The sequence below is a fragment of the Vigna umbellata genome, chromosome 7 (genome assembly GCF_029865625.1).
Source record: "Vigna umbellata cultivar VRB3 chromosome 7, Vumbellata_1.0, whole genome shotgun sequence".
Classification (NCBI taxonomy): Eukaryota; Viridiplantae; Streptophyta; class Magnoliopsida; order Fabales; family Fabaceae; genus Vigna; species Vigna umbellata.
This window is the reverse complement of record NC_142171.1, coordinates 17,851,713-17,872,199: the sequence shown is the minus strand read 5'-3', so window position 1 is coordinate 17,872,199 and position 20,487 is coordinate 17,851,713. Positions and strand designations below refer to the sequence as shown.

Genomic DNA, 20,487 nt, shown 5'->3' with positions numbered 1-20,487 from the left:
GCCAAAACCATATATTACCTTATTACTGTATTTGATCCAGTAAATGCTTTAATATTTTTCCAATCACAATAAAATCTGCATACAAAAGGAAAGCAATAAATTATATAGGAAACATCAAATGGTTCGATTTTAATGGGAGCATCACTCTAATACTTATCATAACTTAGAAATGTGATGGTAAATTTTAGGTTTAAACTCTCGTATTTGTGTGTCAGTTTTCGTTTTTTTTTAGTTTCAATCGGCTTTATAAACTTGTTAAAATGAGTCAGTTAAGTTCTCTCTGTTAATTCATCAGTAATGCCGTCTAACTCTGATGACGTGGTGCACATATTATTAGCTCAGTTATAAGGATTAAATTACGTGGATATTTATATTTAAAAAAAACAGTTTTTGATGTGGTAGGAAATTAGAGATTTTTTTTCTTGAACTTGCATTAGGGATATGTTTGTTCAGAGTCTTCATCATTATTCACCGTCTTCGTCTTTCCTTTTGAGCCTTTTCCTTTCTCAAGCTTTTGGTTTGCACGACGGAGATGGATGAACTGAGGGAAAGAGGGGTGTAGTTTCAAACTGGGCCATACTAGATCCGACTCTGGATCCGCACCGACGTCGCTGATATACTCCGGCCAGAGTGCTACTTCGTCAACAGTGAATGTTCTCCCCACCAGAACATCTACCCTTCCGGGAAGATCTTCGCATTCATCTGCCCCACCGGCGATGAATGCTCTCTGATCATGTTATTTCTCTTCACCATTTACCATCCTTACCCAGTAGAATTTTCTCTAATGGAAAGAGCCGGGGTTCGTGCATCTTTACGCAGTAGGGCCGCAAGGGTAGTAATCAGGATGCCATGATTGTGTGGGAAGTAAGGGTATTGCTTAAAGAGAGACTGTTAATTTTAGACACTGAATCCTATTTTGGATCTGTATCTGTGCAAGATTTTATGTCTGAAGATATGATCTTTTGTGGTGTTTTTGATGGGCATGGTCCGCACGGTCATCTTGTTGCACGCAAAGTTAGGGATGATCTACCTCTTAAACTACTATCATTTTTGCATTCTTCTAAATCAAAGCGAAATGGGTCTGGTAAAACTTGCTTCAAAGGGAATGTAAAATTTGATAGTGTAGAATTTGAGAAGGATTCCTCCATAGAGGATAAAATGAACTCTGTGTGGATTGCTTCTACAATGGGAGCACTGCTGTGACTATAGTGAAGTGGGTAGTAGAAGAGCACTATTTTACTGTTATGATTGTTTCCCATTCTTTTTCAATTTTCTTGATTTCTTACCTTACCAGGGTTCCAATCTGGTATTGACAATGGCGCAAGGGCAAGCTTCCTTTCCTCTCCATCTTTCTCTGATTTTTGATTGGGTTCTCTTGGGATTTCCTGTTAGTGTATTGCGGTCTTGAAATTGGGATTTCTGGGAAGGTTCATTGGATTTTCTATGCAGGTTTTTTATCGCATTTTTGGAAGTTGGAGTTGAATTGGGATTTTGATTTTGTGTTCCTATTTGTGAGCTTGAAACGGTTAGGTTTAATTGAATTTGTGAGTGGTGGTTGTTGTTGTTGGTGGTGCCAGTGGAGCAACGACGGGGGAGGACGCAGAGGGGGAGGGAAGAGAAGAACTGGTGGAGCGTGTCGTGCGGGAGACCGTAGATTGAAGGCTCTCTAAATGTTAGGTGGAATTGAGATGGTAAAACACATCACTCACTAAATTTAATCACAATGACACATCCTCTTAAAAAATAATTACAGCTCAGCATTTGTTAACACCGTATGAGAACATTTAACGGAAATGACAAAATTGGCTCAAAATATTGGACTAATTTAGACACTTGAAAATATAAGAACTCGCTTGAGATTTATTAACAAATACGAGGACCAAAAAGAGGGTTTAAACTTAAATTTTAAAAAGGAATTTGTTTAAAATATGATTTGGTGTTGTATGGTTCTTGTAAAATTAAATTAGGTTTTATAAAAAAAAATATTTTTACTTTTTACATTTGGACGAATTTATGAGAGATTCCAAAATGATTTTTTTGTTTCATATAAATCTAAAAGCATATATATTATTTTTATAAATATTAAATATTTGGAGACATTTATACAGTGATAAATCGTGTTCGACACGTCCAGTCGAGTCGGTAATTGACAGTCATGTTATTATGAACCAAGTGAAAAAGAAAATAATATAATTAGAATTGTAAAGTTTTTATTTGTGATCATTAAATTTAATACTTTTTTAGGAAACCTTGTTTTTTTTTGTAAGTTTTTTTTTTCACTAACAAAACTCAAACTATTATTTTTAGTGGTGATATTGATAATTATTTTATTTTTCCATTTTAGGAGAATAATTATATGTTCCAGAAACAACTAAGATTTCATGAGTTTGACAAAATTGTTGTTTTTCTTATTTTTCCATGGAGAAATCTGTGTCAAATTTATTATGTTGGATAAAAGTGTAGTATTATTACAAGGACCAAAGTTATAAAATAAACAACAAAAAACAAAATGTATTTAAATTTTCCGGGAGGTTATAAAGATCAAAACATTGAAGTGCAGACAGGTGTAGATATCAAATTAATAGTTAAGCCAATTAAAATATTTTAAAACTAATATTTGGATAACCCACTCACGTTTTAAATCGAAAAGGTGTCGAAGGATATTGTCTTCCCCGCCGGCAACAGCACCGCCTTCAGCCCACATGCCATGATGCCATAGCCACTCAACCTAAACTTTCTCATTCATTCTTACAAACACCAAATTTCTCATTCCCGAATGCTAATAACATCGTCTTTAACATATTTTTCGTACAAATTTCCTTAGTTTCTGTCTCTGTTGCCGTTCTTATTTCTTTGTCACGATGAACACAATTGTCCTTATTCGCAACCGGGCCATGAAATCCATTCGCAGGATTCTCATCAGTTCTCGGAACTCTTCGCCTTTTCTGTCCACACCTGCAAATTCAGGTCATGCTCCTCCTATTGCTAGCAATTCCCCGAAACCCCGTTTCAATCATCACCAGCCTTTGCAAATGCATCGCATAAAGGGTATTGCGCAGAATGTTTTTGGCTTGCCCTCTCCGAATTTCGCCCCTTTAACAATGCCCTTTATTTTAATCACGTCCAACAGGGACGTATCTACCTTCAAGGTTCGAAATTGCTCAACCTCTGTGGAGAGCCGTGGCCATGACAAGAATTTTGAGAGGATTTACGTACAGGGTGGCATGAATAACGTGAAGCCCTTGGTGGTGGAAAGTTCTCATGAGGATGTTACAGATGAGAGAATTTTAGGTGATGTGAATGTGAGTGTGGGGAAGAGTAAATGGGAGGAGTCAGATGTGGAAAAACAGGCATGGAAGTTGTTGCAGGGAGCCGTTGTGACTTATTGTGGCAACCCTGTGGGGACTGTGGCGGCAAATGATCCTGGTGACAAGCTACCCTTGAATTATGATCAGGTCTTTCTTAGGGATTTTATCCCATCAGCACTTGCTTTCTTGCTTAGAGGAGAAAGTGAGATTGTCAAGAACTTTCTTCTTCACACCTTGCAGTTGCAGGTAATCTACCCTTTTGAAGTCAGACACCTAATGATTCAATCACGTGCTTCATCACTTGAATACCTTCTATGTAGGAAGAATAAGAACTGTGGACTACACAAAATGATTTTCATGATTTAGTAGTTTTTAATAAACTCTGATAATAGTAGAAAATGTTATAGAAAAAGCGAGTTGCTAGCTATGAAAAGGATTGTCAAATTAAACAAACGTTTGTTGGGTTTCTGGCAGACATAGTACTAAAACAACCTTAGTAAGGGCAGATACACACTGTATTCTATGATAACTAAGAATATTATGAAGTTTCTATTATGTTTATGAAAATAGGCCAGAAATCACATATAATCAAGAATGTTTTGAATTATATATATGCATTATTTAGAATATTTTTATTTATTTTCTTCTTATATCTTTATATAATATGAAAATTGTTAAAGTTGTCAATTCCGAGTAGAGTGTCTTTCTTTTTCAATTAGATGACGAAGAAGATGATAAAATGTCCTAAATGAATCCTCTTTTACTTTTTATTTATTTTAGATAAATGGATTAGATTCAATTTGTATTTGGTAAGAATATATTTAAATTGTTATATTTTGCTAATCTTGTTATAGATAATTTTAAATAAATAACTTATAATGATTTTCAATATATATATATATATATATATATATATATATATATATATATATATATATATATATATATATATATATATATATATATACACTTTTGTTTTATTATACGTGATGTAATGTCCGTGTTGTGTTGCTAGCACTCCTTTTTGGATGAATATATTTTACAGTTCAGTGTTTTGTCTGTAATTGATTGATCCTGAAAGAAAGTGATTTTTGTGTAGCAAGATTCATTTAGTGTTTAAAAATTTTGTTCAGAAATGATTGTTAATATTATACATTTTTGTTAAAAGAGTTGGGAGAAAACAGTGGACTGCTACAGTCCAGGGCAGGGCTTGATGCCTGCAAGTTTCAAAGTTAGAACTGTAGCTCTGGACGAAGATAAACATGAAGAAGTTTTAGATCCTGATTTCGGGGAATCAGCTATTGGTCGCGTTGCACCTGTAGATTCAGGTGAGCAGTTGATTATTTAGCAGTTTCTTAAATACTTCCCATAGAGGAATATGTTGAAAATTGCTAGAGTTGTACATACGCAATGAGAACTCTGGAAAATATTATTTGAGTAGTATGGAAAAGAACTTTCATTTATTAATTCTGTTTTTGTTTTCTCGATAGGATTGTGGTGGATCATCCTCTTGCGGGCTTACGGGAAGCTCACAGGAGATTGCAGCTTGCAAGAAAGGGCTGATGTTCAAACAGGCTTAAAAATGATCCTTAACTTGTGTTTAACAGATGGTTTCGATATGTTTCCTTCTCTGCTAGTCACTGATGGTTCTTGCATGATAGACAGGAGGATGGGGATTCATGGTCACCCCCTTGAGATCCAAGTAAGTTTAACTATGCTATAAGCTTTTTCATTCTTCTGCTGTTCTGTTTAAAATTGTACAATGCTCTGTATTACACATTTGAAATTGCCCAAGTCTATGCATCTATCATTATATGCTCCCGTTCCATTGAAGTATGTTATTTTAGTGCATATGCTTCAGCTCACATTAATCTGTCTGCTAAATAAAGATAAAACTCTCAATTCAGGCAACGTGGTTTCTGCAATGTACTTCTACTTTTTCACATATTATCCTTCTATTTAGCTGTGGCAGTTTTACTTTTCAGGCATTATTTTACTCAGCTCTTCGCTGCTCACGTGAGATGCTTGTTGTAACTGAGGGAACTGATAATCTTATTAGAGCTATTAACAACCGGCTCAGCGCTTTGTCATTCCACATTAGAGAATACTATTGGGTGGACATGAAAAAGATAAATGAAATATACAGGTATAAAACAGAAGAGTACTCCATGGATGCCATCAATAAATTCAACATCTATCCAGAGCAAATTCCACCGTGGTTAATGGATTGGATTCCAGAAGAAGGTGGATATCTGATTGGGAATTTGCAGCCAGCTCACATGGACTTCAGGTTTTTCACACTTGGAAATCTTTGGTCCATTGTATCGTCATTGGGCACCCCAAGACAGAACCAGGCTACTTTAAATCTGATAGAAGCAAAATGGGATGATCTTGTGGGCCATATGCCTCTTAAGATATGTTATCCTGCCTTGGATAATGAAGAGTGGCGCATAACTACTGGTTCTGACCCAAAGAATACGTGAGTTCATACCATAATTTTCCTTTTTGTTGTTTGCAGACCTGAAAATTTTGATTCTTTTTTAATATGAAGCACATTTGTTGAATTCCATTTTCATTATTTGTTAGTCTTTGTAGTCAGAACTGCGAATTCCATTTTTATTATTTGTTAGTCTTTGTAATCAGAATTGCTGCTACTGTGTGCATCTTAACCTAAACACCGTGCTTAACTTTTGCAGCCATTGGTCATATCACAATGGTGGATCTTGGCCAACCCTTCTGTGGCAGGTAAATTTTTCCTGATGGCAATGGGTGTATTTTAAGGAAAGCTAAGACTCGTTGTTGGCTATTCTCTTTGGCCTGTGTCTTACCACCTAAACCTTTGAACTCAATGGGGAATAATAATAAGCATGGCAGGAATACATACCAGGTCACCAATAGAAACTCATTCTACTATAATGCGGTAAAGTGGAAATTAAAACCATACACTGCAGAACCTGAAGTAAGAGAAAAATATCCAGAGAGATTATTTCCTCGGTTTTTTAATTGAGAGCAAAATATTTTATAAATAAAACAAAATTATTTTCCAGTTTTGTTGCTGGGACCTTGCATGTCAACTGTCAAGTCATGAACTGTTGCTTTAATTTCTGATATATTCCCTTGCACCTCATCTCATATTCAGTTCACGCTGGCATGCATCAAAATGGGGAGGACTGAACTTGCCCAGAAAGCAGTTGCTTTGGCTGAGAAAAGACTGCCAGTTGATTCTTGGCCTGAATACTATGATACACGCACTGGAAAATTTATCGGAAAACAAGCCCGGATGTATCAAACATGGACCATAGCTGGTTTCCTTACATCCAAGATGCTTTTGAAAGATCCTGAGACGGCATCCAGGTTATTCTGGGAGGAGGATTATGAGCTTCTAGACATATGTGTTTGTGGACTTAGCAAGAATGGCAGGAAAAGGTGTTCCCGTGGTGCTGCCAGGTCTCAGATTCTTGTATGATGAAAACCTAGTGTTGTGTGAAATTCAGAGTTCAGGGGATCATTGGTATATGCTTATAGTAAAAGTTACATAGGAAGGTTAACATATTCTGCATTGGTATAATTATGGTTGAGAAGGCGTTCCTTTGTTCTAGGATGGCAATTCTTACTTTATTTTAACAATGAGGAAATAGAAGGTTAAAAGTACGTCCTCTTCTTGTATATGAACTAATATTCACATTGATTTATTTCACACTATACAGTCGCTCCTTTTCAGCATTTTGTAAGAGTTTCTTTATCTCCCAATACAATTGTTTTACCTTGTTCTGGTTCGTGTTTGACTTCACTTTCTCATCACTGGTCTTAAGATTGAAGGACATTACTAATCATATAGTCAAGGTTGCCGTATAGGATGTTTGCAGAGAACAGTGGCTGTAACACTACCAAGATTAATGATTCACCGTTTAGTTTAAAAGGACGCATTACAAGGTAAATTATAATTATAACCCTTGACTAGAACATTATAGATATTGTGAAAGAAATACTGAGTCCAGAAACTTATCAAGTGATAATTTCAATAGTTATTTTTTTGTTAAAAAAAAAAATCTCTAGTAGTGCAAGATCCGAAGAACTTGAGGAACAATAGGGAACCACGAACAGAAACAGTTTTGAAAGCCACATTGAATTGAGAAGAAGAATACAAGAATATGAGAAACGTCAATTGAATGTCTTCACATAAGGTCGGAGTTGCTTATATAGCAAAACTGATCAACTAACTCCTACCAGAGTTAACCCCTTACTATTGACTTACTGCAGCCTAGTCCTAACCGACTAATGGCTATACAAGTTTCCTAACATGGCCCTTCCCTTGAAAGAATCCTTGACCTCAAGGATGGAAGATTAGGAATTTCTTTTTCAAACCGTAGTAGTATTTCCAAGTTGCATCTTCTAGAAGCTGGTGTTTCCATTTCACAAGGCCTTTAGTAACAGGCATGCCTCTTCTTCTAGCTATCATACGATACGTTCAGGCTCCTTTTCCGCAAAAATATCTTCTTGCTGGTAAAGAAGATAAGTGGCAGTAGCCAAGTTGCCCCCATGTTTCTTGAGTTGAGAGACAAGCCTGTATGTAGGCTACACTACCAATGCAGTAAGAGGCTAAAATATTTAGGACTCAGTTTAGAATTGTGCCTGAATGCCATTGATACCTGTCTATAAGGATGTAGCTTCACATAGACAAAATCTCTAATCTTAAATTGCTATCACTTCTATGTTTATCAGCAACCTGTTTCATCCTTTCTTTGGCTCTTCTCAAGTGGAACTTGATTAATTTCATAATTTCTTCTCTTGATTAAACTTTTGTTCACCAATTCTACTTTTGATTCTCTGGGGAGGTAAGGGAGATTGATTGGGTTTGGCTGTCCATACATTATTTCGAAAGGAGTAGCTTTAGTAGCAGTGTGGTAGGAAGTGTTGTACCAGCATTCAGCCAATGGCGGCCACTTTGATCCCTTGTGAGAACCATCATTACACAGACATCTCAGATAAGTTTCCAAGCATCTATTAAATGATAACTTCAGTTTGACCATCTGTCTGCAGATGGTAACTTGATGACAGCTGAACCTAAATCCCGTGCAAAGTCATGAAATTTTAACAGAACTAACTGATAAAAATGGGATCTCTGCCACTGGGGCTGGTGCTTGGGAATCCATGCAATTTAAACACATTATCCATATAAGATTGGCCACATCACTGTCTGTATAAGGATGGGACAAATCCATAAAATATGCAGCTTTGCTCAATCTGTCAACCACTACAAATATCACGTTCTTACTGAATGAACTTGGCAAGCCCTCAATGAAATCTATAGTGACATGCTTCCAAATTTGTTCAGGAACTGGAAGAGGTTGATGTAAACCAGGAGCCGCTGAAGAGTCATATTTTTCATTGTTGGCAAATTGTACATCGTTGGATGAACTTCTTGACATCATTATACCCCTTTCCAATATACCACATCTTAAACCGGTTTCATAGTAGCATTGATCCCTGAATGTCCTTCCCCAGCAAAAGTGTGCAACCACTTTAAATATCATTCCCTAATGCTAGATCATTGCCAATAACTAACTTGCCCTTCCTTCTCAATTCTCCATGCTGCCATCTATAATGATTTTGAGAAACTGATCCCTCTTGAATTTCTTTGATTAGCTTCTGTAGGTTAGCATCATTCACCCATGACAAATGAATTTTATTTATCCAATGAGCTTGTAACTGATGCATAGGAAGACTATTGTATTCAATTGAAAGAGCATCAACAACTGCATTTTCTAGCCCCTTTTATAATCTATTGAAAAGTCAAACTCCATAAGTTTAACTAGCCATTTTCACTGAAAATCTATTGACAACCTCTGCTCCAGTATACACTTAAGGTTGTAATGATCTGTTCTGACATTAAAGTGCCTGTTCAAAAGGTAGTGTCTCCATCTCTGAGTCGCAAAGACAACAGCTAATAACTCTTCCTCATGTGTGGCCAAAGATTGTTGCTGCAGATTAGAGGACTCTATTGATATAAGCATAAGGTGTTGATCTTGCATAATAACTGCTCCTATTCCACCGCCCGGGGCATCCACTTCCACCACAAAAACTTTAGAAAAATTAGAAAGAGCTAAAACTGGAGTACAATTGAGCAATTCTTTCAGTTTCTGAAATGCCAGTTTAGCATCTAGGGTCCCACTAAATCCATTTTTTTTAACATATTAGTTAAGGGTTTTACTACTATTCAATACCCTTTCACAAACCTTCTATAATATCCCACGACACCAAGAAACCCTCTCAATTGTTCGATAGTCTGTGTAAGAGGGCAGTTGAGCATAGCTTCAGTTTTATTTGGATCTGTAGATATGCCTGAACCATAAATGAAATGCCAAGGTGTTCTACTTTACAAACAACAAAATAGCATTTACTCCTCTTAGCGAACAATTAATTGTTCCTAAGAGTGAGTTTCAACAGACCCAAGTGTTCTTCCAAGGTCTTCCTATATACCAAAATATGATAAAAAGAACAATAAGTGTCGTCTCAAGAATTGCTGAAATACTGTATTCATTAACCACTGAAAGGTTGCTGGAGCATAAGTGAGACCAAATGGCATCACTACATGCTCATAGTATTCCCTATGAGTCCTAAAAGCTATCTTGTACACATCGAAGGGATCCATCTTCACTTGGTTATAGCCAGACTGAAGGTCAATCTTGGATAAGATTGAAGATCCAGGAAGCTCATCTAATAAATCATCTACTAAGGGAAACTCATTCTTCAAAGAGTTGGTTGCATGGGCATTTTTGGAAGATGGTGTTTACTGAGAAGTTACTGTCCTCTTTTGGTTTTCAATTCAACCTTGGTGGTAAAAAGCTATCTTCACAGCATCCAATTGAATGAACTGTTTCCCCCTAAGGATTTGACCATTTAGCCAATGATATTTTAATATTCTTCTTGATAAGAGCTCAATCAAAGAGGCATGTGTTTTGTTTGAAGAAATGCCCCATAGAAATGTGATCACCTAAATGCCATCATCAATGGAAACAATTTGTGCAATCGCTATAAGCATGGATGGAGTGTCTTTCTTCAAATGCTCAGAGATGGGGCATAGCCCATTGAATTCACCATATCTGCTATTTTGAATGCAGGGTTTGAAAGCTCTTTGTGTGGCCAATTAGCTCATGCTTTGGCTATCAAGATTGGTGTCCTAGGATAATTCATATATGTTGACAATGCACTCATAGACATGTATGCCACTTGCTGCAATGCCATGGACTACACAAAAATGATATCACAACCAAACTTATGACTGTCAGACTACTTTGACCACTGGATACACTCAGAACAGACATATGCCATGGTCTTAGAATTTTCTGTCAAATGTTTCTGGTATGTTTTTTCTTAATCCCTCTTGTCTTGCTTCAAAGCCATATCTATTTTTACTTAATTGTTTTATTTATTAGTGTTCTAAATAGCACAACACAATTTCTTGTTGACAAACAGGAGGAAGGACCACCAAGTCCCTTTAGCTTCTCAATCCCGCACTTCTGTCTTTATTTGTTTCGGTTTTTAGGGTAAGTATGGAGTTGAGTCCAACCTTCCTATTATGCATTCCATGCTACACATAGTGTCATTATGTTTTCAGAGTCAAAACAATTATTATCTGAAATGACTTGGAAAGACATCATCGTCACATTGAATACTTTGATAGCTGGATTTAGAAAGTTTTAATCAAGATTGCTTCTCCTATAGATGCATTTACTAACTTAGCAGTTCTATCTTGTGGCCAACAGCTTCACAGTGTAATAGTTCATACAGGCCTTGATAACAACTTGGAAATATCCAATGCCCTAATTTATATGTATGCCAAGTGTGGAAATACAGCTTATTCACAAGAAATATTTAACAAATGTTATTCACAAATCTGGTCTTTTGGACTTCAATGGTGAATGACCTCTGGGATCATGGATATGGTAGAAAAGCTGCTGAACTTTTCAATGAAATTGTAGGATAAGGTACTAAACTAGATAGGATATTGTTTATCACAATTGCTTGTGGCCAGGACTAGTGGGTGAAGGACTGAGACATTTTATCTTATAGCTCTGAAAAAGTGAAGCAAACTTGTTAACTAATTGAGAATATACAATTTCAGTCAGATGGGTCTATATGAGAGGCTTATAAATTGCATGATCAACCCAGTGTGGCCAAATTAGCATGTTATAAGGGATTCGGATATGAAGCCAATAGGAACTTATGCCTTGATATCAAATATTTATGCCGCTGAAGCCAATTAGACTGATTTTTCTAGTTTGAAAAATTAAAGTGAAGTATTAGAAATAAAAGTGACTTGAGAAGGAGTTGGATTGATCTGAGAAGAGGTCTGCAGTTTTGTTGTTGGATTGTTCCAAAACTTTTTATAAAAGTGGTAAAAACACTGAAACTTTATATGATTAAAAAAAACATTTTAACCCTAACAAGTAAACCTATTTAAACAACTATAAATAATAATCTGTTTTGCTGTTATTGTTATATTAAATTTTGTTACAAAGCATTACAATCATATAATTTATTTATCTTTGTTGATCAGGCCTGTGTACATTTTAATAGTTGGTTTTACAATAATTTTCTTTTCTATTCATTATTTTTTGTTAAGAAAGATAAAAATATAATAGTACATAAACACATCTTGAAACAGGACCAGTGAAGAAGATATTATAAGTCATTTAATATTTTATTGAAAATATAAAAGTTAATTTTTTAGTTAAAAAAACGTTCAAACTGCTGTCAGAAGAAAGATAGAGAGTATTAAATATGTTTTTGGTAAAATGTTGGAACTCAAAATTAATCAAATAATTCTATATCTTGTTTAAATTTTAAATAAATAATGTATTAGGTTATATTATATACAAACAAAATTATATATATAAATGATTACTAATTTTAAAATAAGTGTTTTTTATTTATTTCAAAAGCCTAAAACTTACAGAAGAAATTACATAGAAAAAAAAACTCAAAAAAATAACAACGTAGTTTATAATAAAGTTGTTTTAATGTATATTTTTTTTCATTTTATTTGTTTTAATTATTAAAAAATAAGTTGTTTAGTCAAATGTTATCCTACAATATGCTCTTATTAACAAAACTACAACTTTTAACAAGTTTATTTTAACAAAATCTTAGTAATTTGGTTGAACGATCTTGCACATTATATTAATATTTTTTCCTAAATTTATTTTTACAAAAAATATTTCTATATACTTATAAATATTTCCACATAATCAAACATTTACAAATACAAGGATCATCTCATTGTAAAATGAATACAAATAAGAATGTGTGTGATGAGACTACAAAAAGTCATTTAAGCCTTAAGTATCAATTCCAATTTTTACTAACTCCAAAGCAAGCCATAAATAATCCATACTGAACTTGCATTACCGTTGTGCTAAATTGTTTCTTCCCAATGTCTGCTTAATATTTATGTTTCCCAAATTATGAGATTATTTTTATGGCCTCAATTTATTATTCTTTTCTTTTAATGTTAATTTTTTTTTCTTTCTTTAATTGACAATTGAAAGAGATTGATTTTCTCTACCTAAATTATCAAGATTTCATCAAACAATTTATAGGAAACCCTTTATTTCTTTTACATATTTTGTACCTTTTTATACTTATTATAAAATTTTCTTAGCTGAGTTGTAAAAAAAAAGATTCCAATAAATAAATATATGTTGCAGAAGAATAATTAAGACTGCATACGCATTAGAATGTGAAGAGTTCCCAAGAAGAGACTAGTATCTTCGCATTCCCGCCAACTGCATATATAAAACACATTCTCTCTTATTCCGTTCCGTTTAAATTTCCGCAACTGGTACAAACCCTAAACCAAGAATACAATGGTGCCGAAGCCTAAAACCGAAAGTGCATCGGGTTCCGCCGCCTTCTTCAAACCAGGTACTGTGGTGGAAGTCAGCTCTGAGGATGAAGGCTTCCGTGGCTCCTGGTTTTCCGGCACCATCATCCGCCATCTTGCTTCTGACAGGTTCCTAGTAGAGTACCACAACCTGATGGCAGACGATAAAAGCTCAAAGCATTTGAGGGAAATTTTGCATATGCGTCAACTGCGGCCCATCCTCCCACCAGAGACAGACCAAATATTCAAATTTGGGGATGAGGTTGACGCATTCTATAACGACGGTTGGTGGGAGGGATTTATAACTGAGGAATTAGAGAATGACAGATTTGCAGTGTATTTCAGGGCGTCCAAGGAGCAATTAGTGTTTTCCAAAGAACAACTCAGAATCCATCGAGAATGGTTCGATCACAAATGGGTCCCGCCACTCCAACAGGTATATTCATCTCTTAATTTTATTTATATATTCAGGGTCATAACCTGAAAATTTTAAACTAGAGGAGTAGGCTTAATTTGGTTATAGTTTAATGTTATGACGACAGTGTTGTTAATTACAGAAAAACGATGAATCTAATGAAGCTGCAAAGCCAGATGAATCTAATGAAGCTGCAAAGCCAGATGAATCTAATGAAGCTGCAAAGCCAGATGAATTTGTCCAAGGGGCTATAGTCGAGGTTAGCAGTGATGAAGAGGGGTTCAGTGGAGCTTGGTTTGAAGCCACTATTGTTGAAGCAAAGGGAAATGACAAGTTCGTTGTTGAGTACCAGACTCTGTTAGCTGATGATGATTCTAATCTTTTGAGAGAGGAGATTGATATCTTTCACATAAGGCCTCCTCCGCCCAATACTAATGTTGACGGTCAATTCAATCTTCTTGACGAAGTGGATGCCCTGTACAATGACGGTTGGTGGGTGGGTGTGATTTCAAAAGTTCTTGCCGACTCCAAGTATGTGATTTATTTCAGGTCTTCTAACGAGGAACTAGAGTTTCATCACTCCCATTTGAGGCTGCATCAGGACTGGATTCATGGAAAATGGGCTATGCCTTCTAAGGTATGCACAGTATTTACTGAAACTCTCTGATCATGCATGCATGTTATTACTTTTTTAAGAATTTCACATGACAACTTATAGTAAAAAGTAGTTTGAGATTCATTTCAGTCTCTATCTTGATTGAAAATGTATATTCTCATGTTAGATTCACATGTGAAAATTCAGCATATGAAGGTTCATTGTCATTTAATTTGATGGTTTTATCTGGAAAATTTGCATTTAATCATGTTAAGATAATTACCAACATAAATAATTGAGTGACTAGGTTTAGTAGGTCGGAATCAGATATTAAATAGTGCTACCGTGGAGGTGTAGTGAGACAAAATTTGGGATTTCAATTTCTAAACTTGAAATCTATAACTGCAATAGTCAAAATGATAGAGACTTGAAATTAGAAGATGATGATGGATGATTCCCATTTGAAAACTTGTACTTGAATTTTGTAGTTATATTTACTTGAAAGTTTTTCTTTGGTCTTCTGGCACTAGGGTAGCGTAGTTTTTTTATTTTTTATGTGTTTAATGCACCTATGCCTTTCTATATTCAATTCAAATGTCACACACTTTGATTAGCCTTGATCACTTTTGAGAATTCTTATGTATATAGTATGCTGGAATAAGCTAATAAAAATTTTCAGAATTCCTGCTATATGCTATCCTGCTATACTGTTTTGGGGTCAGCTGCTATATTGTTCTTTAAAGGAACAATATCCAAACCTGTTCTAAATGATTTACTTCACTACTTCTTAGCCCAAACTTTTGAAGAATAGACCTAAATTTTTCAAACCAAGCACATGGTGATTGGTTGAGGCCATATAAAGTGTGATGCAATTTGCATACTATATCACCTAAATTTTTCAAACCAAGCGCTTGAGGCGTGATGCAATTTGCATACTATATCAAACTCCTCCGAACAACAAACTCAAGATTGCTCCATATAAACTTCTTTTTTAAGATCACCATGGAGGAAGACGGTTTTTTATATCCAATTGATGAAGTGACCAATGACAAATTGTTGCCACTGAAAATAAAAGATGAATAGTAGTCATCTTGGCCAAGTAATTGATATACTGTTGAATTTCAAGTTATTGAATCATATAATACTAATTCATGCAAAAAATAATCTTTAGATGATTACTAGCTTTCAACGCCTTTGGTTAAAAAATTTCAGGCGATGAAGTTGTGAACGCTGAAGATAACAAGAGGTAGAAGAAAAAACCCGGATTCGGTTCAGTCACTCGTCAGAACTTACCAGTTTGTTCGGATCCATACTCGAACTCATCTCACCGGATATGCTAATGACCACTTTAGATTCTGATTGTGTAGCTTTGCTTTAGACATTGACCTTTGACATTTTCTGGTAAGTATAGCCAGTACATAATTCTCTCGAAATTGCAATTTTTGCTTGTGTGCAGTCCTTTTGTCATTTGATTTGCTACGTGCAACACCAATATTTTTCCTAATGACAAATATCATGGATTGCATTGAATAACAGATAAGCCATAACGAGAAAAATGTTTTACTAAAAAAATGCTATTAGTATTCTTACAATTATTAGTATTATGTGTCGTGTATTGTGAGTATTTAATTCGAATCAACGACGTGAAGAGCAGCGCGCCATAGCTTTTCACTCCTGTAAAATAGTCAAGTCCAATGTGTTTGTTGCTTTAGCGCGACTTTTCTTTTGGCGCATTAATGTCGGTTTATTTTGGCAATTAAAACTTGATAAGTGGTGGTTGGTAGGGCCTAATGCTTCTTTTAATTACGTTGATGTTAAACTTCTTCCTAAATATTAAAAATTGATCACTTAATTATACCCAAAATAAAGATAAGCAAAATAAGGAAAGTACATTACTTCATCAGCTCAGATTCTCTGCTGCTGAAACATTATCTACATGAGTCCCAATCATTAAAAATAAAGTTTACAGTTAAATTATAAATAAATAGTAAGTTAAAAATTGTTCACCCTTAGATTTAAGACTCATGATCCTGCAGTTTCTTTTCAACTGCAGATGATCCTTAATCTTTAATTTCTTGGCATACTGTTATCTTGTTAGTGGTTTCTTTTTCTAGTTTTTCATTTTTGAGAAAAGTAAGGGTGAATGGCGGACATATTAAGCTTCTCTTTTCAATGTATTTATTTTCTCATGTCATGCTTCGCTCTCCAGAGAGTGTGAATACAATGACGCCATAAATGTTTTTATACTCAAAATTATAAATTATCAGAGGTTTTTTTATCTCTTTCTTTATACATGGTCATATAATTAAATATTATTTAATTTTGAAAAGAAACTATTTAAAAAGTCAATAAAGATAGTTTTTAATAATTTTTTAACGAAAATAGGTATAGAGAAGGCCCTTACCATCCAACTAGATTGACAATAATTTTTAATTAATTAATAGGATAATGGTGTATCAAAATAAAATTCTGATAATAATTAAAACAAAGAATGATATCCAAGCTTCATTTGCTCATCACACCCAATTTAACCTGAATCGCGCAAATCACTCGTTAATAAAATTTTCAAATTGTAGAAAATCCTTAAAAATAGCCTATAGATTTGCTTCTCATAGATATCTTTTCATTCCAAACCATGAAGATGAGAGCTGTTTACTGCATCACAAGGTGCTGAACCACAACAGGAAACTGAGGATCAGTTTAACTTAATTAAGAAAATGTGAAATCATATCAGAAACATAAGAGAACAAATTTCAATACTAATACAAATTTATAACTTAAGCATCGTTTTCTCTTTCAAAGTGTAGATAGCTTAGATGCCAATATAGCTGATACATAGTTAGCTAGATATAGCTGTAGCTGTAATACAACTGAGACATGAAACCTATAGAATATAATGAACTTATTATAATATAACAGTGAGAGGAAGAAGAATCAAACTTCTTGAACTTCAACAGCATTACCAACTTGTTTCACTTGCTTCTCTTCTTCTTTTTCTTCTTTATTCTTGAGCTCCTTAACTGGCTCCTCAATCACAAAAGCTGAGACAGGGAATGTCCTGAACAACGCTGTAGGGGTCTTGAAGGTGATCTTCCCACTGGGTGGATCATCAACAAAGATCTCATTCAGTGTCACCCAAATCAAGAGTTCCTTCGCCTTCACACCAGTGAGCTTCTTTATCTTACCAACCTCAACAAAGGCTGTGATCTCAGTTGCATAGGACACTAGCTTCCCAATCTTCTCAAACTTGTGGTTTATGGTCTTCTTCTGCTTCAGCCACACAAACCCACTTTCCTTCTCGTACCCACACTCTTCAATGTCCTTCAAGGGCAAAAGCCCATTGGGTAGCCCTACCTCCTTCAGCAGCAACTTGGTCTTTTCTTGGCACAGTTCATCTCCATGGTACACCTCAGATTTGGCCTTCATCTCTGCAGAAACTTGACTCATTTTCTCTTCTTTTCTGATACTATGATCGGTTAACGTTTGGTATGTGATGGTGAATGATGAAGGTGGGGTTGATATATATAGCTCAAGGGCTATCTCTTTGCCCTTGTATCTCCCATAAACTTCAACAAATGCCACCGTCACAGTTCATAATGTGCCCCCATACTCACTTTAAATTTTCTAGTATGTTATGTGTTGTGTAGTACTCACTATTAAGGTAGTTGGTGAGCAAAAACGTGTGTCTTAAATGCTTCTCTGCATGTTGTTAATATATGGCTGAAGCTGTATTAAAAGAGTATTCAAATGAGGGTCTTTTTGCAGTAAAATTTTCAATCAAATTCGTTTGAGAAAGGTGTACTTTTCTTTCTCACTGTTATAGCTATGCCAAGTATTGGGAAATGCATTCAAAACGGTCAGAAATGACAGCATTCATGTAACAACACTTTACTCCTGTCTGATAAAGATCGAACGAATTGTGTTATAAATGTGTGTTCTGTTCTGAATCTGATTTAATAGGAGTTGTTCGATTGTCACTGGTGACGGTTGAGATTTGGTGACTGGGTAAATGCATGCTATTGCAGGTTGCAAGCAATTAAAATTCTAATTTTACCGTTTAATGAAGCTGATATGTTAACCAACCATCTTAATTGTATGCAAATACATATATGTGGTTTTCATTTAATTAAAAAGAAAATATTACATTTTTTTACTATGCATTAATATGAAGTGTTTATTAATTTTATTGATAATTATTTTCTATTGAATAATTTGACTAATTATTTTTAAGGACATGTTTCTCGATAATTATGTTATTTTTGCATAAAACATTAATCTAATTAAATTATTGACCGTTTTCTTGTTTTTCTTTGTTTGCAACTACATAGAGTTAGCTCACCTGTGGACATAGCTCATTTTCTAATTAACAAAACGCATTTATATCTCTTTAATTATAACTAAATTATTTATTCTTTCACAAGTTATCTCCTGAAAATTTAATTATTAACATGTATGCATATACCTTATATGACAAATATTTTGGGTATGCATTTCTTTTTCAAAGCACTCTAAGCTATCCCAAAGATCGAATGAATTTTATAATGATCTTTCATCATTTAAGTTACGTTGTTCGCTTTCTCTCTCTTTTATCCAAGTCGTGTGGGTGAATATCTATCAAAAACATCTAATACTCAAGTCATTAATATAACGATTAGTTAACACAATAAGTGATACATATAGTGTGCAGGATCTCTTAAGTCATACCTGAAACCTTAATTTATAGTAGTTGTGATAAACGTTTACTTTTTGCTAGTTTAATGATTGTTCAATCACATCTTAACATGCGTTAAGAGTTTAATGAGTCATTACCACTAATAATTTGATCATAATCATACTGAATATGACTTAGGTGGTGGTATGGATAGTGTTTGATCCAAAAAAGATCATAGAATACAACAATCTAAAAAAGTTGATATATATATATATATATATATATATATATATTATATATATATATTATATATGTGTATATGTAAGGAATAAAAATGTAAAGTTGCACATTCCATTCCATGCTTGAGTCACTTTATATTTTAAATGTCATATATTTCGTTAATATGAATTTAATACTTGTAATGAGACATACATCTTCATTCAATCTTGAATGTAAGATTAAACATTAATAATAATACTGGAGAGTAAAATGTGACTAGATGGTTACTTTATTTATGTTTTCTTTTCAACTTGATCAGAGGTTCATAGCATACGTGTAGGAACGAACATACAGAGATATGTACATATGTCCTGATTCATAAATACTCACCATCAAAGTATCATTATGTGTTTGTTTACTACTATTAAGCATGATGTGCTTGGCTCTTCTTATGTCAGATTATTTATATAATTCTTTCTTAGAAATACTACTAGACATATGTATGAGATTTTTTTAGGCTTCACTTCTTTATAGTCAATTGTTACTTTCTTGTGGAGTTTTCTAGATGTTCTTGTCAAAAGTTCAATTCTTTTATCTCCAATATTTCCTAATATTTTATTTTCAGATTTTTAATTTTCCCAAACATTTCATTTTTAAGTTTTTCAGACGACCATGAGGTAATTTAAACTTTTTCTTTTTTAAATTTTGATAAGTTGTTTAGCCCAATAATTAAATATAAAAATAAATAAAAGTTAAAACATTTTTTAGAAAATATTAAATTGAAATAAATAATTAAAAATTTTAGTGTGTTTTTGCATAAGAGAATATGTCGTGCTCAACACCAATATCTCTGGTGGCCTATGACAATACTTAAAAAAAAAGATAATGATACTTTGACAATATTTTAATATCATTTACGTATCATTCTGTGATTGTCCAAACTTACTCTACAATCAATAATAATAATCATAAACACTAACATGGACCAATCACAGAATGACACGTAGATTATGTTAAAATGTTATCAGAAAAATGTTGTCAAAGTATCGTTATAAAAAAATTCCAAATTTCTTGAAAAGCACAGCACTAAACATTTTCATATGGTTGAAAATTTAATGCGTAATAATGAGTGAAGAGAGAAAACAATGAGGTGTGATATAACAGTTGGGAAGGTCACCTAATCATTTCTTACGAATGGAATGAATATAAATTTTATCAACCATCCAAGCTCACCTCACATCGTATTCAACTAGTAAAGTTGTTACCTTTTTAATTAAATTTAATATTGTATTTTAAGAAAAATGTTAACTAGTATCCTTAATGGCTAAGGATACTTTTTGCTGAATTTTCTATACTTTTTTTCTAGAACAAAAAATTGAAATTGTCCTTCTTATAAAAATCAATTCCATAAGC

The 20,487-nt window shown here is 34.1% G+C and overlaps 3 protein-coding genes and 1 pseudogene across 4 annotated transcripts; 3 read left to right on the top strand and 1 right to left on the bottom strand.

Moving 5' to 3' along the window:
• The first annotated feature begins 720 nt into the window (after nucleotides 1-720).
• On the top strand, nucleotides 721-1,203 carry LOC148195280 (putative protein phosphatase 2C 1 pseudogene; annotated as a pseudogene).
• A 1,438-nt stretch (nucleotides 1,204-2,641) lies between these two features.
• Nucleotides 2,642-7,084, top strand: LOC124823131 (alkaline/neutral invertase A, mitochondrial-like). The gene is made up of 6 exons (XM_088094070.1): nucleotides 2,642-3,554; nucleotides 4,477-4,636; nucleotides 4,799-5,010; nucleotides 5,294-5,787; nucleotides 6,005-6,053; nucleotides 6,448-7,084. The coding sequence occupies exons 1-6, from the start codon at nucleotides 2,862-2,864 to the stop codon at nucleotides 6,772-6,774; spliced, it is 1,935 nt and encodes a 644-aa protein (XP_087950196.1). The 5' UTR covers nucleotides 2,642-2,861; the 3' UTR covers nucleotides 6,775-7,084.
• A 2,965-nt stretch (nucleotides 7,085-10,049) lies between these two features.
• Nucleotides 10,050-15,659, top strand: LOC124823040 (protein AGENET DOMAIN (AGD)-CONTAINING P1). 2 transcript variants are annotated; one of them, XM_088094071.1, is made up of 5 exons: nucleotides 10,050-10,670; nucleotides 10,785-10,855; nucleotides 13,019-13,630; nucleotides 13,752-14,246; nucleotides 15,417-15,659. In XM_088094071.1, the coding sequence occupies exons 3-5, from the start codon at nucleotides 13,178-13,180 to the stop codon at nucleotides 15,429-15,431; spliced, it is 963 nt and encodes a 320-aa protein (XP_087950197.1). In that variant the 5' UTR covers nucleotides 10,050-10,670; nucleotides 10,785-10,855; nucleotides 13,019-13,177; the 3' UTR covers nucleotides 15,432-15,659. The 2 variants fall into 2 exon arrangements, with proteins under 2 accessions (XP_087950197.1, XP_087950198.1); XM_088094072.1 differs by lacking the exons at nucleotides 10,050-10,670; nucleotides 10,785-10,855 and having other exon boundaries at nucleotides 12,984-13,630.
• Nucleotides 15,660-16,875: 1,216 nt separating this feature from the next.
• On the bottom strand, nucleotides 16,876-17,707 carry LOC148195279 (uncharacterized). The gene has a single exon (XM_088094080.1). The coding sequence runs from the start codon at nucleotides 17,649-17,651 to the stop codon at nucleotides 17,139-17,141; it is 513 nt and encodes a 170-aa protein (XP_087950206.1). The 5' UTR covers nucleotides 17,652-17,707; the 3' UTR covers nucleotides 16,876-17,138.
• Nucleotides 17,708-20,487: the final 2,780 nt, after the last annotated feature.

Excerpts from the sequence above, each read along its gene's own strand:
- LOC124823131 (XM_088094070.1), top strand. The coding sequence starts at position 2,862 with ATGAACACAATTGTCCTTATTCGCAACCGGGCCATGAAATCCATTCGC. Across the intron at positions 5,011-5,293 it reads GTCACCCCCTTGAGATCCAA|GCATTATTTTACTCAGCTCT; the intron begins GTAAGTTTAACT and ends TTTACTTTTCAG. Across the intron at positions 6,054-6,447 it reads GGCCAACCCTTCTGTGGCAG|TTCACGCTGGCATGCATCAA; the intron begins GTAAATTTTTCC and ends TCTCATATTCAG.
- LOC124823040 (XM_088094071.1), top strand. The coding sequence starts at position 13,178 with ATGGTGCCGAAGCCTAAAACCGAAAGTGCATCGGGTTCCGCCGCCTTC. Across the intron at positions 13,631-13,751 it reads GGGTCCCGCCACTCCAACAG|AAAAACGATGAATCTAATGA; the intron begins GTATATTCATCT and ends TGTTAATTACAG.
- LOC148195279 (XM_088094080.1), bottom strand. The coding sequence starts at position 17,651 with ATGAGTCAAGTTTCTGCAGAGATGAAGGCCAAATCTGAGGTGTACCAT.